Here is a 17543-nt window from a genome sequence, read left to right as displayed (position 1 = left end):
ATACATTCCTTTTCGGTATATGGCTTTAATGATCGATATCTCGTAAAGTATCAATCAAACAATTTAAAGTTTATGCTCGTTGTTAAGGTGACATTTCACACAAAAAAAAATATTTTGCTGTTTGTTCCATCCAGTGTGAGTTACAGGGTGTTAACAATGGAGTCAAAAAAGAGAAATTCGGTACATTTTACAGTTTTTCTTTGATAAAGGCGAAAATGCAAGCCAGGCCGCTGAATGAGTGAATTGTGAATGGTGTTTATGGTGCCGATACTGTAACAGCTAATTACGCACAATTTTGGTTTCGTCGATTCCATTCAGGCATTTTTGGTGTTAAAGAAAATGTCGATAATGCCGTTACAATCACAGAGACAATCGAAGTTGGCAGGCATGTTAGTAGTCGTAGCATCGCCCAAGAGCCAAAGATGGACCGTAAAACAGTTTTAAACCATTTGTGCACCTAAAATAAAGGGGGCGTCCATAAATTACGTGAGGTGTTTTTTTCAATTTTCTGACGCTCCCTCCCCCCCTGGTGAGATGTCGTGAGATTTTATTCAACCCCCTCCCCATCCCCCAATCTCACGTGAGATTTTTCAAAATGTGGGTTTCTTATGTAAACGCGTTGGATTGTTATTGTAAAAAGAAAAAAAATTTGCTTCGTGCTTTTATTTACGACTAGTTAAGACTAGTAATCAATATTGCTGAGAGTTATAAGTGTTATAAAAATTTAACAATAGAAGACTTAAATCGTAACTACTGCGATTAAAAAAAGAATATCTACTCTATTTCAGTCCATGGAGAATCATGCGCGGTTTCTAGAGAGACTATTGGGACCAACATGTCCATATGATTTTCAGTAAAATCATGTGCTCCTTCAACTTCGTTCCAATCTAGCCACTCTAAGCCGTTGACGCTTGCGCACAGTAACTCATTAGCTCGTCTTGTGACAATCCGTGAGGGTCGCACTTTGCGGAACATACGCGCTTGCTTAACTGGTGCAATGTGAGCTGCTCTCCTGTGCTCTGCAGCTCTTGTGATAGATGCGAAGTAAATACCGCATGTACTGCAGCATATTTTCTCTAAATCATCACGTATACTTGGGCAATAGAGATCATAAGGCGTGCTGATAAAGGCATTCAATGGTTGAATCGGTAGGCGTATTAGAAATGGAGCAAATGACTTTCCGTCATGTTCTTTAAAGTCCGGAATTATCAAACGTCAACCTGAGTGATACGGCGTTCGGCTCATAGTGGCGCGAAAACAACCGACGGGCTACACTGTACCGCAAATTCAGATTAAATTGAGCTATTTGGTATAAAACAAATATGGTGGTTTGACAGTAGTAATGTATAACGTCGAGGTATGAATGAAATTATTTTCTTTCGAACGAATTAGTGAATGATCTTAATCATACTACGATTACGCTTGAGATTAAATCTTAAGCATGTACAATTTTTTTGTTTCAATCAGAAAAAAAATTGCGTGATATTTGCCGAGACCCCCCCTCTCTCCAACGTAAGATTAGATGAGATTTGACTCGACCCCCTCCCCCCCTTAAACATCTCACGTAATTTATGGACGCCCCCAAAGTAAATGATTGGTGCGTCCACTTCTCATAGGTGTTTGGCTGAGCTCTTACTCCTATTTATGACGTGCGTCTTGATGTTGTTCATAAATGGAGGCGCCTACTATTTTACGTCGACTCAGAACGTTAAATGGTTTTTATGAGGGGATTTTTCATGGCAGAAATACACTCGGAGGTTTGCTATTGCCTGCCGGTTGCCGCTATTAGAAAACAAATTTTCTTCACTGTGGCTTATCACGGAGATTCCAACCTACGTTCTCCAAATTCCAAATTTTAGTCACGCATGAATCCATTCGGCCACGGTTGCCACTTGTTGTTATTTTTTATACTCACTTTTCTTTTAATTCACACATTGATTTTATTATTTCCAAATCTTATGCAGTTTTTGACTCAACCCGTAAAACTGCAATTTTCATCTTTTGTTCACTCTGAACTGGAGTATGCTGCGCTTATTTCGAGGCCACATTCTCATAGAGGCCACATTCTCATTGTTCAGCTTTACTGCAAAGCTTTCTTCATATATCTCCGCTGTGAACTTTACTTAATTATAATTCTTTTTCATTGAGTAGCCATAAAGGGAGTGAAGTTTTAATCCCAGCTGCTTATGCTTCAAAAATATTTGTGGAAGCCATATTAGCTTCTATCGAGTTAAATACCCAGATATTTTGCATAAACAGTTTGTGGCAGTGCTTTTAGGTTACTGGAGGATATGAGTCTTTGCGGAGTGTGAAAGTAATCTGTATTGATTTGGTTTGATTGGCCACTTATGTGTGAATGCTTTTTGTCAATCATAGATCGGCTGTAAATAAAGTGCATAGGACCAATCCCAAAACCCTACCTTGAGGCCCACCTGCTTCAATTTCGTGAAGAATTTCGTTCTTAAATTTTACAAGAAAGTGTCTACTCTCTAGGTAGGAAACTTGTAATAGTGGCCATCTATTGCGTTGGAGCTTTTCAGACTACTTCAGGCCCTGCATCAGATGCTCTGATTAGTCTACCATCACTTGATGTTTTCATTCAAGGAAAGGCCTTGAAGGCCATCTGCAGGGTAAAACACAATGGGCATTGGACAACAGAGTAGGCATGGATTTCGATCAAAAGATCCTTGCCATGCTCCTTGACTCCATGCCATCCAGAGTCGTGCTTGACAAGACATACAATGTGGTGCTTCCAGAGGCTCAACTACGTCAAACTCAGAAAATGAGCCCGGCAAAAAGTGTTATCGCATTTTCACGAATGGCACCAGGACCGAGCACGACCCCGGCTCTGGAGTCTACGTGGAATGCATGCATCTATGTTTGAAGCGGAGGTGTGTGTTGTTCAAGAAGCGAGGAACATTGTTGAGGAAAACAGATGGAAAGGCAGGTCTATATGTGTCTGCAGCGACAGGCAAGCTGCGCTCATGGCCTTAGACAGCCCTCTACCACTTCAAGGGTAGTCGCGGTCCTGTAAATCCAGGCTGAACTAGGTATGTTGGGAGACATAATAGCTTGATGCTAACATGGGTCCCGGGGCACGTGGGTATCGTGGGTAATGAGATCTCTGACTCTTTAACCAGAATGGGCTCTGAGGCCAACTTTTTTTGGCTCGGAGCCCGTTCTGCCACTCCCTTCTGCAGCCATCAAAGTCACGTTTAGCAAACGGGTTACTCTAACCCACAAGCGAGCATGGTAGTCTGAGAGAGGATGCAGATGGACAAAACTGATGTCACCTGTCATGTCCGACCGACTGTCGTAGTTCCTCCTGTCACTAGGAGGCTGGTTGAACTGATGACGGACCACTTTCTATGGACAAATCACATGGAAAATGTGGGCATCTTAGACAGTGCACTCTTTCCAGCATGTAGAGAGGGGGATGAGATGGCGAACCACTTTCTGTGCGTTTGCCCCGCCTCCGCTCGAATCAGGCTTGCGGTCTTTGGCACTGATGTGTTAAGAAGCGACCACCTTCGCTCCTTGGGACCTCAAGATCTACTCCAATTTCTTCGGAGGTCAAGTAGATTTAAAGAAAATTAAAAAGGGATTCCGAGTGCAGTACAATGGATTAAATTGTGTCTGAGTGCTGTTCTAGTTAGTAAAAAACAAAAACCGCTTGTAATCGCTGTGACGCAGATTTATTTTGAGCTTATAGAATAGGCCTATATGCCAGTTTTCTAGCTCTTCTCTAGCAAAGTTATAGACCGAATTGCCCTGCGCAATGGTCCAATAGTGTTGAAGAAATCCAAACTGGTGTGTGGGATTAGTTTTCTCTGCGCAATAATTGGTTAAAGCCTTTTGAAGAATAGTTTTTCAAAAGCTTTTGATAACGCGGGTAGTAGACTTATTGGCCGATAGGAGGAAAGCATATCTGAAGGTTTACCTGGCTTTGGTATGATGATAATAGCAGGCGATCTATTCTATCGTGCTCATTTATACTCGTATCAATAGAATCAATAGTTCCAGAGTGTTCTTCCCTTATAAGTAAAATTCAATTGAATATTCCCAATACGAAACTTCGACAGTACGAAACCTTTAAAATTGGCTTCTCGGGAACCAATTACGTGGTGAATGCTCCAATTTCTAGGATTGTTAAATTTGTTCTGCAATTCCTCTGGTGCTTACTTTATATGGCCGTATGACATCTTAGTCAACCACCTTAAAGCGTATTTTTATTAGTAATTATTATACCTAACTATTGTAAATTAGCTTAATATAGTCTGTAAGAATGTATCCATTGAAAGACAAATAACGAATAAATAAATAAATAAAAAATGATTTGGGCTACTTTCAAATACTTAGGAAGATACTCATTTCTTAAAATAGCCTTGAAAACGTTGGTGATGAATTTGTAGCCGTATAAAGGTAATTCACTTAGAATGTTATTCGTTATCAGGTCACATCTTGGTGCTTTATCTACCCTCGTATCTATATTTATTAAATCTTTAACCTCTCAATGAGATCTTGAGTTCTGCCTTTGCTGTTTTCTTACTTTCCTCAAGTAAATAAATAAGTAAATAAATAAATAAACTAAATAATTAATTAATTAATTAATTAATAACTAAATAAATACATAAATAAATAAATGAATAAATAATTTTCAATGCAGAGGGTTTGTCAGAATCAGGTGTTTTGAGTGCCGTCACAGAAAGTAAACAAGCTTTCGTGGGCAAGTTACTTCTTTGTGTATCAATCAGTGAATATTTTAATTTTAAATTTTAAATAAAATAAGAAAAAGGAAATGCTGCGTGTTAAATTATAAAAGCACGAACGGTAACTAAGCCTCCAAGTGCAGTTTTCCCTTTGTTGCCCACTTATTTTCGCTTAGTTTTCCGCTTAGTTTTCCACTTATTTTAATTTCTTTTGTTTCTTTGCTGACGACACGGCCTGATCTGGCACTATCTTGAATTCTATCATTCCTTATTTGTTAGGCGCTTAGTTGCGTTGCTCTTCCACATCCTTCTCTTCCATTTAGCAATGCAAAGAAGCGCCTGAAGGATTGTCATTGCCTGCTGTTGCTAAGGCGGCCGCAGATTAATACTTTTTTACTGAAAAACGAGCATTCTTTGAAAGATATTTTTGTTGTAAATCGGTATTACAAAATTTTTTTGTTTGGAATTAGTTAAAACCGAACCATCATATGGATTTTTGTAACCAACGAAAAAAAAAATAGAAAAATGAAAATGATTATTTTTTCTACCCACACTCCATTTATTATAGATTTGAATACCTTTTTTATACTTAATTGTCAAGAATTGTACTTTGTAGTTAATTAATGAGCTCACATTTACTCATGCTTTCATAAATAAGTTTAATAAACGACACATACTACTTTTTTATTGGCCATAATTTATTTCGGAAAATAGCCTTTTAACCGACCCACCTTCCAATCTGAAAATATTTCACATGTATGTGTGTATGTAAATATAATTACATTTAGTTAGAGAAAAATGGGTGTTCAGTACCGTTACAACAAGTGTTATGGCTATCTAATTACCATAAACATGAAGTTTAAATGATTTTCTCACAAGACCAGCTCTGTATGACTGCAACCTAAAGCACTGACCCTCCACCTCCGCAGCCATATCGCATTTATTTCTGTTGAATTACGATCAAGTGAAAAACTTGAAAAAATAAATGACACACCATAACGCTAAAGTACCGTCAATTAATTTTTAATTTCTTCACTTCAATTCACAGATGTTGGCGCGAGCACCGACAATCGACACGCGGCCCGCCAGCGCACCACCAACAGCCGATCTCATTGCCGGGAATGAGTTTCTCAAGTTATTTTTCGAACGTGACGAATCGCAGCGCGAATTACATAGCGGTGAATACAGTGAAAATGAACGCGCAAGCAGAGGTAGTGCTGCTGGAGAAAGGCGAGTGACGCGCGCTGAACACTCGGAGTTGACAGGCGATTCAACCACGCAGTCAACTGATTTAGGTAGCAGAGGTGCAGTTGCGCGTAACCTAAATTACAAGAGTCGCAATGTGCAGAATGATGCAGCGACGGCGACGACAACGGCAAAGACGACAGAGGACGACAGCAAACAGGTGGTAAAATTGGTGACGTCAGGCAGTAAAATTGTATTCTTAGAGGAGTATGATGATAATGATGCCGTTGTGGATGCAGTGGCACGTGATATTGATTTGCAGAAGGAAAATGTGAAAACACGAACCAAGCAAACGTTAAAAGAAACTGCGGCGCATCATAAAGCCAGTCCTGGCGATGAAGTCAAGGTGGTTGCGGTGAGTGTGTCATCCTCCAGTAAACGTGGCAGCTTAAGTCGCACGCACAATCATTACAACACAGCTGATGCAGTTATGTCAAAGTCGAGCAATAAATTTTCGCAACAAAGTGACACAATGCGCCGGCAGCAAGAGCAAGCACCGCATGACAGCGCTGACAACAGTCATAGCATTGGTAGCATGTCAGCCATGAAGTTGACACTAACTACAACGCCACCAACAGCGCCAATGATCGCGTCTGCCACTTCGACAATGGACGACTTTGTGAATCGCTCGCACAAAAGTGAATTCTCAATTGAGGAAGCCGAGCCGCTGACAATGTCGCCTCAAAAGCTACGCGGCTCCTCGCATGCGACACGCGTCAATAGTCCGCGTTCACTGCACATGCCACATGCAGTCAGTGGACGAGCAGTAAAAATGGCTGGCAACCTGCCAGATGTGAACGACTCGGAGAATAGCGCTTCGACGAACATACGAAACGTGCTGGCTGCCCCACTGGTGCAATCCGCATCGACGCGCACAGCTACGGTTACCGCGCCAGCTGCGTATCACAGTGGCAGTGGCCATAGTAATCACAACAGCACGTCCTCACACATAAATCACAGCAGTGCAAACGCAGCACAGTCACATGCCAGTAGTCACTTGAGTGCTGACGCTGACATGACCGACGACAGCGTTATGCTGGACACGTCAGCAGCAGCAGCCATCGATGATGCCACTGCCGAAGTGGATGAAAAATTGTTGCCATTCCAAACGGTGATCTATCACAATACGAAAGAAGGTCATGGCCCACAATCACGATCGATATCATACAGCTCGCTATCGCAGAATGTCGCAGATTTGCATGCGTGGCGGCACTCGGGTATTTTGGCCGAAGCGCAGCGCAATGTTAGCGAAAGTTTAAAGCCCATGCAGTTGGCGCACAACTCAGAACCGGCTAAATTCTATTCCGTGCCATCAAAAATGTACAGTGAACCATCCAAGTTCTACTCTGAACCGGCCAAGGTTTACTCCGAGCCGGCTAAAGTCTATGGTGAGCCAGAAAAGTTGTATTCGGAACCGGCCAAAGTGTATGGGCAACCGTCCAAGTTTTACTCGGAACCTGCAAAGGTATACTCACAGCCGGCTAAAGTATATGGCGAACCAGCCAAGACATATTGGTCTCCAAGTGCAGGTGTGCCCACCGCAACCACTTCCACTACAACCACCAGCTCTATAAGTACAACAACCACAACATCGACAACAACTGTGCGGCCAGGGCGTTATATGCCTTCACGCCGTCCCGCCATAGTGTCACGTATTGCTTTCGGTGAGGCACAAACCTCTACAGCTGCACCACTTGCTGTCGATGAACACGCACCGGCTACAATGGCGGTTTTCACTAATCATAACCAACAGCAACAACAACCACACACTGCACATCACGAGTCAAATACACGTTTTCATCAACATCCACATGTTCATAGTCACAGTCACGGTGCGCATAGTACGCATAGTGCGCATACTTCGCATGGCTCGGTACATGCGCATTCGCATACTCATTCGCCCAGTCAGTCACACTCTGCAACAGCAGCCCAACCTGCTCAATCGCAGTCACAATCCCAGTCACATGCAGCGCAATCACAACCACGTCGTGTACTCTTCAACTTAGATAAATTGCCGTATGATTTATTGAATGCGCCGCTACAATCATCGCAACATCTCTTGGATCCCGACTTCTCGCACAGCCCCCCAGCGGCCGTTACCTACTCGTCGCCCAGACAACGTCAATGCCTGGAGTCCGCCTTCTCAGCGTCATTGTCTCAATCAGCCTTGCAACAGCAACAGCAGCAACGTCAACATTCATCATTGTCGGACCAACATTCTAATCAAAATGCCAAAGGATTGCCTAATAGAGGTAAGTAAAATACGAAGCGTTCGGTGCCGACAAAGTGAGGTCTGCTGCTTGTGTTTTGTGTGTAGCAGTAGCAATTTATGTAAATACGTAGGTATATACGAGTGTATTAGATAAATATGGTTGAATAGTTTTGGGCATATTGTTTATATTCTTGTCATTGCGGTTGCTATTATTTTGATGATGATGTTATTGATGAGAAGAGGAGGAATTGTATCGAGTTTCGAAGCCCATGTTGCCAATTAATACGCTTAACAGCGAAATCAATCTATTAGTGAGATGCTGTATCCCTTGTTGGATCTTGAGAGTCGCATAAACGAGACGGAGCTTTAGTGGGGGACTATTTTCATTATAAAATATATAAAATATTCTATTTTGCTTGTGTTCTGCCCTTGTAACCACAAATACTTATAACGGGGACATCAGAATTCGTTTTAGTGGTATGGTTCCTTCGGCAAAGTTTCTTATTTTGATCTCTAGAATATGATTTTCACAGAGCAATGGGCGATTTTTTTGCCTCCCCACAAAAGACACTAAAAGTTCGACCCAAATTGGGGGACATCAGAATTCGGTTCCTTCGGCAAAGTTTCTTATTTTTTTTTTTTTTTTTAAATGGAAATACTTCATTTGCAATCTATCTTAGAATACAGATATTCAGCAAAGAATTCGTTTTAGTGGTATGGTTCCTTCGGCAAAGTTTCTTATTTTGATCTCTAGAATATGATTTTCACAGAGCAATGGGAGATTTTTTTGCCTCCCCACATATCGACCCGGCCTAGCAAATATTCTTATAAATGCTCGTGTAATTGGGAACAAGTGCCCAAGATTGGCATGACTCTGATCAGAAGTTGGTTTTTCTCGAGGCTACAATTGCTGATATTCTAACAACATGGTGAACACTCATAGCCAGATCGCTATTGGAACTTGCGTTCCAACCTCCAAGAGTGTATAGAGTGTGTAGATGTACGCGTTAAATCCACTTTTGATTGTTTTAAAACTATGTTGCAAACTCATTACTTCAGTTGCCAGAAAATTCTACTCTCATTGATTCTGCTGAGACTTGAACGGACATTGGGTTGTAGCGAGTCGAAAAAAAATCAAACTGCAAAAAAAGTATTTGTATAGAACCACAGCGTGAGAGGGCAAAACGAGAGCTGCATGGGAGCATCAGTTCCAATTTCCTTTAATTTCCGTAAGGGAAAGGAGATACCGAAAAATGTTAATGGGATAGGAAAAATAGCTAAAACATTTGGCTCAAAACATAAATATTATAAAAAGGCTTGACGATAGTGACTGAATTAGGGTACCAATGGTAGCTGATGTCAATAGGCTTATATTTCTTATTTCGCTTTATTGACACAACCGAGCTCAATAAAGAGCACCAGTAATTTCCTTCACGTGCCAAACGACACCCGCTAGAAGAAGTGGAAACAAGTACTTTTCCTTCGGGTCTTCTTTTATTCTACCGCCAGATGGTGCCGCATAGAATACTTTCTGGGAACATTTAAATCCACTCGTTCCTCATAACCTAGATACAATCGTGAAGCTGTACTCTTTCTATGCATGTTGCAATAAAGCTGATGCTGTTTATCGATCCATTGTCTACGATATTCACCATCGCCAATGCTTAAAGAACCCAAAGTCCGCCAGAAAACCGTTTCAAATTTTTTCAGCGTCGAAACTTATGCGCCATACATTAGGACGGGTGTGATGAGATTTTTATTCACAAGTAGAAGGTCTCGCTCATAAATGGGCTTATTAGTTCTAGGTAGTACTTGTTGGGAAAAAAGTTTCTCCATTTCTCAGGACTGGCGTTATTAAAGTGAATCTCAATAGTTAATTCGGTGTCGAGGCGTGCGAGCGTTGGACATTAGTTTGTTGAGTAGGGTTACTTCGTTCTACTTTCATACAGTTTCATTCACTTTCAGTTTGGTTTCGATTGGTTGTTACTTACTTACTTACTTGCTTCCTGATCTCCTCGTGGAGTAGATGACCTGTACAATAGATTTAAATTCGCCTTTGTTATCATATATCTCTATCAATGTGCCAAGTATTCGCTGGGGCGCCAGGTTTTCAAGAACCTTGGGGACTCCATCTCAGCGCCTGTCTTAAAATATGGTTCATGGGTTTGCGGAATGTGTGACCAATCTAGCGCCACTTACGTCGACTAATCTCTACCGTTACCGTGTCTTGTTGGGTACGACTCCATATATTTTTTAATAAATGTTTGAATTCTAGGGTCGGCGCGTTTCTGTCACTAAATTCTGATCTTCCATTTTCATTTTTATTTTTTCCAACTTGTATAAAGATGGAACACTAAGCTAAGTCTGTGAAAAAATAAGAAATTAAATATTATATTTAGAATTTGGCTGTTAAGTCGACTTAAGAAATTGTAAGAAAATCTCACAGAATTGCAAACATTTTCCGAATTATTTTCCATTTACCACTGAATTTTTTTATTAATTTTTCTATGTATATTTTTTCTCTTTCATTCTCTTCCATTCGCCCAAAATGCAGATCTAGTCAAGTGTGTTTCCAAATACAACCGGCCATCTGTCACAGCAACAGCGACAACAGAGAGCAGCCAGAGTGGCAACTATGATGATGACAACGACGATGACGACGGTGACTTGTATACGCCGACCCCAGAGCAAAATTACGAAATTGAAGAGTCCGTAAGTGTTATGACAAACGGACGAGCCCATGGTGTACAAGGCAATTCAGCGGCGACAACAACAGCAAAGCCCTATGCAACGCGCACCACAAAGCTATCCAATCGCGGGGTAATACACCATCATCAGCAACAACAACAACATCATTATCATGGCAATACCAACGCGAATGCCAATGTGGCCAGCGACTACGATGACAATGGTGGAGATGCAGGTGGGTTGGATGGTGGTGGCACTGGCGCTGGCGATGATAGTGTTGATGCGGATGGCGGCAAAACTGGAAACGATGATGAGGATGCCAAGGTGGCGTATGTGGTGGAGGGACGCAACTATCGCAAATATCGCGTAGAGGAGAAGACAGACGATGGTTTCATTGTTGGCGAGTATGGTGTGGTGGATCATAACGATGGCAATTTGCGAGGCGTACGTTACACTGCCGATTCGACCATTAATCGGAGTTTGATACAAAAGGCGTTGTTGACATTTCTGAAGCTCAAATAGTCAAATGGACGACGTTGGAGGTGACGGAGGTGGTATAGGGGCATTATGGCGAATGGCAAATGATGTTGGGTGGCCAGTTTGCATGGTAAGTAGTTAGCAGTGCAGAGAGTGACAGGCCGCAATGTGAAGCGAGTACGCAGGCGTCAAAATCAGCGCGTACGACTGCAAGCGCATCTCTATCGAGGGACGAGATGCGAGTTGCTAGCGCGTGGGATGTGGTCACCAATAGCGTAGCTGAGCTGAGCTGTGCCTAAGACGCATTGCAACGGGAATATGTACCAACCAAGAAACACCAACGCCAACGCCGTTGCCGTGGCAACTATTGCCGCCTCTGGTAAAGACAGTTTTCTTAAGCACAAAGTATTTCTTGTCTATTTCTTGTGAATTATTAAGTCTTTTTTACAATTTATTTTTATATTTTGTACTTTTTTTTTTTTAATCCCATTAGACAAGCTAAAAAAATATGTGATCCAAGTCGTACTGTAGATAGCTTAAAAGGAATACACTACTACAAATACATAGAAATATTAAGAAGGAAAAAAAACAAAATAACACAAACACACAAGCACACTAGCACACTTAGGCACAAATAAAGCGACACACACAAATTATTAGATACATAAGTATGTATCCAGTAGGTATAAGTACTTATGTTTGTATGTAGGTAAGTAGTTAGAAGACACTCGTAACTAGCGCTCATTTTTTATAATTTATGAAACGACAATTTTGCGCATTGATTGCAATCGATTGTGAGTTTAATTTATTGTAGTTTTGGTTTTTTATTTATTTTTATTTTTCATTCTTTTACAAATACATGTAATAAACTGAATTTAGCCGCATATGTACCATATGGGTCAGTTTGTATTTGTGTATATTTGAAATGGTTTAGTCTTCGTTTTATTTAACTCATGTTTAGTGATTTATTTCAGATGAAAACCACTTGCCATAAATTTCCGTAGCAAAAACAAAAATAACAACAAAAAAACAACTAATCGTAATTGTAATTTAGCAAAATAGTTTTAATCTTACATATCGTATGTTCACACATACATACACATGTAATTCTTCTAAGTAATAGAGATGCAAGTTTGTACATTTAATACTCATTAGCAAATCCAGCAAGTCGATATTCTTTACACGCGGACTTAGCGTAGATTTTATTGTTAATTTTATTTCAGTTTTATTTCTAACGAAATGGCATTAGCCGCAGTTAAATGTAATAGTTATTTATATTTAGCACTAATTATTTGATTGAAATTAATTTAAGTGGGAGAATCTTTTTCTACAGCAAGGAAAAAATTTATTTGAAAAAGTGTGACGCAAGTTTTAAATTCCTTTAATTGATTTTTGTTTTTTTTGCTACTTAAATTGTAAAAAAAAATTTCATTAACATTTAAAAAGAGCTACCATAATTTCTGAAAGTGGTTGAATAAGCGATTTTTACACGATTTTGAAATAACTCGGTTTACTAATAGGACTATCAATAAGTTCGTGCGGTTTTTTTTCGAAATTTGAAACTTTATTGACGTAAAATGGTTACAAATTTAATATTCAAAATATTGTCCATCGCTTACTACTACTTTTTCCCATCTTTCTGGCAATTCACGGATTCCCTTTGTGAAAAATTCGGTCGGTTTTGCCGCAATCCACGAATCGATCCATTTTTTGACTTCATCGTAATTACGGAAGTGCTGGTCAGCCAGGCCATGTTGCATCGATCGGAAGAGATAGTAATCGGATGGCGCAAGGTCTGGACTATACGGCGGGTGGGGTAGGACATCCCATTTGAGCGTTTCTAAGTATGTTTTGACCACTTGTGCAACATGTGGCCGAGCATTGTCATGTTGCAAAATAACTTTGTCGTGTCTATCGGCGTATTGCGGCCGTTTTTCTCGCAGTGCTCGGCTCAAACGCATCAATTGTCGTCGGTAGACATCCCCCGTAATCGTTTCATTCGGTTTCAGTAGCTCATAATACACAACACCCAGCTGGTCCCACCAGATACACAGCATAACCTTCAGGCCATGAATATTCTGCGCCGACGTCGATGTTGAAGCATGGCCAGAGTATCCATACGTTGCCCGACGTTTTGGATTGTCGTAATGGACCCACTTTTCATCGCCAGTCACAATTCGATGCAAAAAACCCTTTCTTTTGTGCCGTTGAAGCAGTTGTTCGCATGCCATAAAACGGCGTTCAACGTCTCTTGGCTTCAATTCATACGGCACCCAATGGCCTACCTTTCGGATCATTCCCATGGCTTTTAAACGTTTGGAAATGGTTGATTGATCAACTCCCAAAGTTTTTGCAACCTCTTCTTGCGTTTGAGCCGGATCTTGATCGAGCAATTCCTCCAATTCGGTATCCATGAACTTTGGCGGCGCACCCTCGCGTTCTTCGTCTTCCAAGCCAAAATCACCACTTTTAAAGCGTGCAAACCACTTCTGGCACGTTCGCTCAGATAGAGCATGCTCACCATAAACTTCCACCAAGATACGATGACTTTCGGCTGCTTTTTTCTTCATATTAAAATAATGAAGAAGAATTCCCCGCAAAAACACATTATTTGGCACGAAATTCGACATTTTCAAGTGTGGTAAAAATATTGTTGTTTACGCTTCAAATAAAAAACTTATACTGACGTTTGTGCCTTACGACAGTAGCTCTCCAATGAATGTTTGGAAATGTGGATCGATGGAATAATAATCAAGTTACGCCATCTGTTGTAAAACCGCACGAACTTATTGATAGTCCTATTAATAAATTTTTTTACACGAAATTTTCGTTTTTGCATGAATCTCAAAACAATTTTTTTTCTCAAAATAAAACATAATTCCTAATTTCCCATAATTCCTGCAACTATGGCAGTATATGAGGATGTTGAAAAGGATGCCAATTTCGGCTGACTGATCTCCTATCGACCAGATCTACAATCCGCGATTCGGAGGTATTTTGGGGAAATTGTTTATTCTTGAGATTGCACCAATGGTGTGAATACCGATTCTGCAAGAATGTTACCCATAGCAGATCCCCTTATTGCCAGTTCGTCCAATTTTTCATTTCATTCAATGCTTCGATGTCCCGGGACCGCAATTAAGGTGGTAAGGCTATTCCTACTTTGTTCCGCCAGTTTAGAGGTTGTTGTATCTGAATCCAATGCCTGGATTGCAGTTTGGCCATCCGACAGAATAGCGATATTGCTCTTAGAAAAGAAGTCTGCGATTAGTAGCCCACAAGCTTTCACAGTACTTCCGCCTGGACGACACTGCCGGTATTAGGAAGACGCTCAGAGTTTTTAATTCTAGGTTTTTGAAAATATATACTTACTCATTTTTGAACCACCTGTGTAGACTGTAGTGCCGAAGTTGTTTAGTAAAAGTCCCTTATTCCATTCCTTAAGAGATGGAAAGAGAGTGGCAAAATTCCTATTGAATTACTCCGTTGGGCCGATGTAATCGGTCCTCAGCGAAGTGAACTGAGTTTGTCACAATAATAGACTGGCATGACCATAAGTTTTTTCCTTCCAACAACCCGCTTCATTTAACCTAAATGCACTCATGGTTGCCATCTTCTTGATATGGAGATCCGACTGTGTTTTAAAATTCCCACGCAAATTTTACAGTGCGTGTAGCTGAATAACAAGTATTTTTCAAGATGGCGCAAAATTTCTCATCCAATTTTTTTTTGAAGAATGTTTTTACTCAATAAAAAAATTATAATTTTGAGTGATGGAAATCTTTATTTGAATTTGATGCGCTCCATTGCTCGCGTATTTGTTTACTGCAGCTGTTTAATTCACAAATGCCAAATGTGACTGATGTATGACACCATTTGCAAAAATTATAAATTTTCCGATAGGGTGATTAATTTTGCGCCACATTGTTTAAGCAACTCGAGTAGGTAAGAAACAGTCATTAATAACATTCTTTGTAACAATCTAAAAGCCGATAATAATTCGAATAATACCCAACAGTTGGGCTGGAGATACCTGACGTAGAATGTCACATATCTACTGATGATGGCATTTTTGGCCCATTTCGTACATACAAGTATATGATATTACGTACGTTCACGGTTATTGTCAAGTAGCGACGAATTGTTGCAAAATTGATTTGTTTCCTAATTTCAGTTTGAATTTTTATATGTTTCGTGGATTGATTTACTGTGATTGATTTACTGTACACTTATTTAAATTTTTTTTTTATAATAAAAATGAATTGTTTTTGTTTAATGAATACTTATTTAATATGGATTTTATTATTACCTGTTTTACACGTTTTTTTGGAAAATATTTCATCTTACACAATTTCTTAAAATTCAACATACATGTGGCGCATCTATGGAAGGTATTTAAAGGGATAAATAAATCCACTGGTAGCTGATTTTTTTGTATAAAATCTACATCCAACATTTGAATGAAGTCTAAATTAGTTGACACTTTGGCTACTCCAAAAAATCAGTTACTTTACAGAAATTTGCAAACGTCTTTATATGCCACCTATTAAAAATTTTACAAATTGTACAATTGGACTCACAAGATCATTCCATCCCATTTGAAGTGGCTATAAAAATTCACCATTATTTTAATGCCACCTCCGTAACTAAGAGTCATCAGAAAAATTAACAAATTGGCTCTAAATCTAAAAGCTCAGATCTTGTATTGATTGTCTTCACTCAGATCTGCCTAATCACCTAAAGCGAATATTTTTTTAATGCAAACTGCTTACATTCAAGTAATGAGTAAATGTGCGAATGCATCCCTTAGCTGAGATCTATGTAATTAATTTAGCGCTAAAACTGGTACGCACCTTGAACCTCGCTCTTTCAGAACACGCTTTCTTTGTAAGCAGCCAAATTGCGATCAAGGCCTTGAGTCGGTAAATATTAGCTTGTTATGTGTTCAAGAATGTCTCAGAATCCTTACAATACAAACCCTTCGACAGTACAGCGTCAATATTTACTAGAGCTCCCTATATATGTAGTGAGGCTTTCGAGCAGACGTGTACGCGAAATGAAAGCATACCCTTTTAGTGGATCGAATTTTAGTATAAAATCCCAGTTGGGTTTCTTGCTACTGCAAATTAAAGAGACGGAAAGTTAAAGAAAAACCTAAACTTACAGATTCGCGAAACCGAATCGGCTTCTTAAGAGAATGCCAAAGGGGGGCTGGTGTAGTGGTATCTGGTTGTCGGTCTATTGGAACCCTGCATAGCGATTTATTTGGAAGCTGTAGAGATGAGTAAAAATTAGAGTATGTTTTGTGTTTTCTATGTGAATATCTCATACTTTTTTAAGGATCGAAGTAATAAAAGGAAATTTTACGATAGAACTGGACTTTTTACTGATCACCGTAACATTTGATGAACGTTGACCAGACCAGCTATTCCAACCTAATATGGCTTAAACGGATATCTTCCTTCACTATAGTAAAGTCAAGAGTTGCATAGCTGCTCATCCATAACACAGTTTTCTAACGCCTATAATCACGTGATCCTAGTGCCCACCTCCGACCAGCTTAGGGTCTTCTTACTTTCATCAATTGCTCCTACATGCATGCGAACCTCATTTTGTAGACTTAATCGCACAGGTTATTTGAGTCAAATTGCAGCCGCTGTTTCTCCGCAAAGGAATTTTAGTGGTTAAGTAACCGAAGTAAGTAAGAGTTCTTCCTAATTATTTTTGCGCTTCGAGGCATAAATAAGAACGAGGGCTGACATTGAGTTTTAGTCGAAGATGCTATAAAGGGATGTAAGGGTAGCATATACCAAAAGGACATTGGTAAAAAGTATTTTGGCTGTTTTCCGATATATTTTTAGCATTCGAAGAATAACAGAAAAAAAACTTAGTTTCATCTAGAAAACTCGATGTAATGTAAATTATTGAGAGGGATACACAGTCCTTCTTATTGTTGTTGTTGTTCAGCTGCATGAACATTCCCCATACATGTACGCGGAAGGCTGCTGGAGTGACAGTCCAGCGTCGGATATAAATCCGGCTCGTTCCGGACTTTTTATTGTATCCAAGTTGGGCTTCACTTTTGCTCAAATGCATAGGGAATTTTTTAGAATATTCCAATAATAAGCTAATTAATATCAATGAAAGAATGTTTGGATTGCATTTTTGTATTGGTTTTTTAAAGGCTTACATTATCTGAAGTTATGGTTTTA

At 39.9% G+C, this 17543-nt stretch overlaps 1 protein-coding gene across 1 annotated transcript in view; it reads left to right on the top strand.

Annotated features, from left to right (window-relative positions):
- LOC128855092 (uncharacterized) overlaps nt 1–13873 on the top strand; it is a 105023-nt gene extending 91150 nt beyond the window's left edge. The window contains exons 3-4 of the mRNA XM_054089705.1: nt 5758–8206; nt 10721–13873. Of these exons, the coding sequence (XP_053945680.1) occupies nt 5758–8206; nt 10721–11376 (3105 nt within the window). The 3' untranslated portion in view covers nt 11377–13873. The remainder of the gene's footprint in view (nt 1–5757; nt 8207–10720) is intronic.
- The last annotated feature ends 3670 nt before the right edge of the window (nt 13874–17543 follow it).

Source organism: Anastrepha ludens, chromosome 2, assembly GCF_028408465.1.
Source record: "Anastrepha ludens isolate Willacy chromosome 2, idAnaLude1.1, whole genome shotgun sequence".
NCBI lineage: Eukaryota > Metazoa > Arthropoda > Insecta > Diptera > Tephritidae > Anastrepha > Anastrepha ludens.
This window is presented reverse-complemented; position numbering and strand designations above follow the sequence as displayed.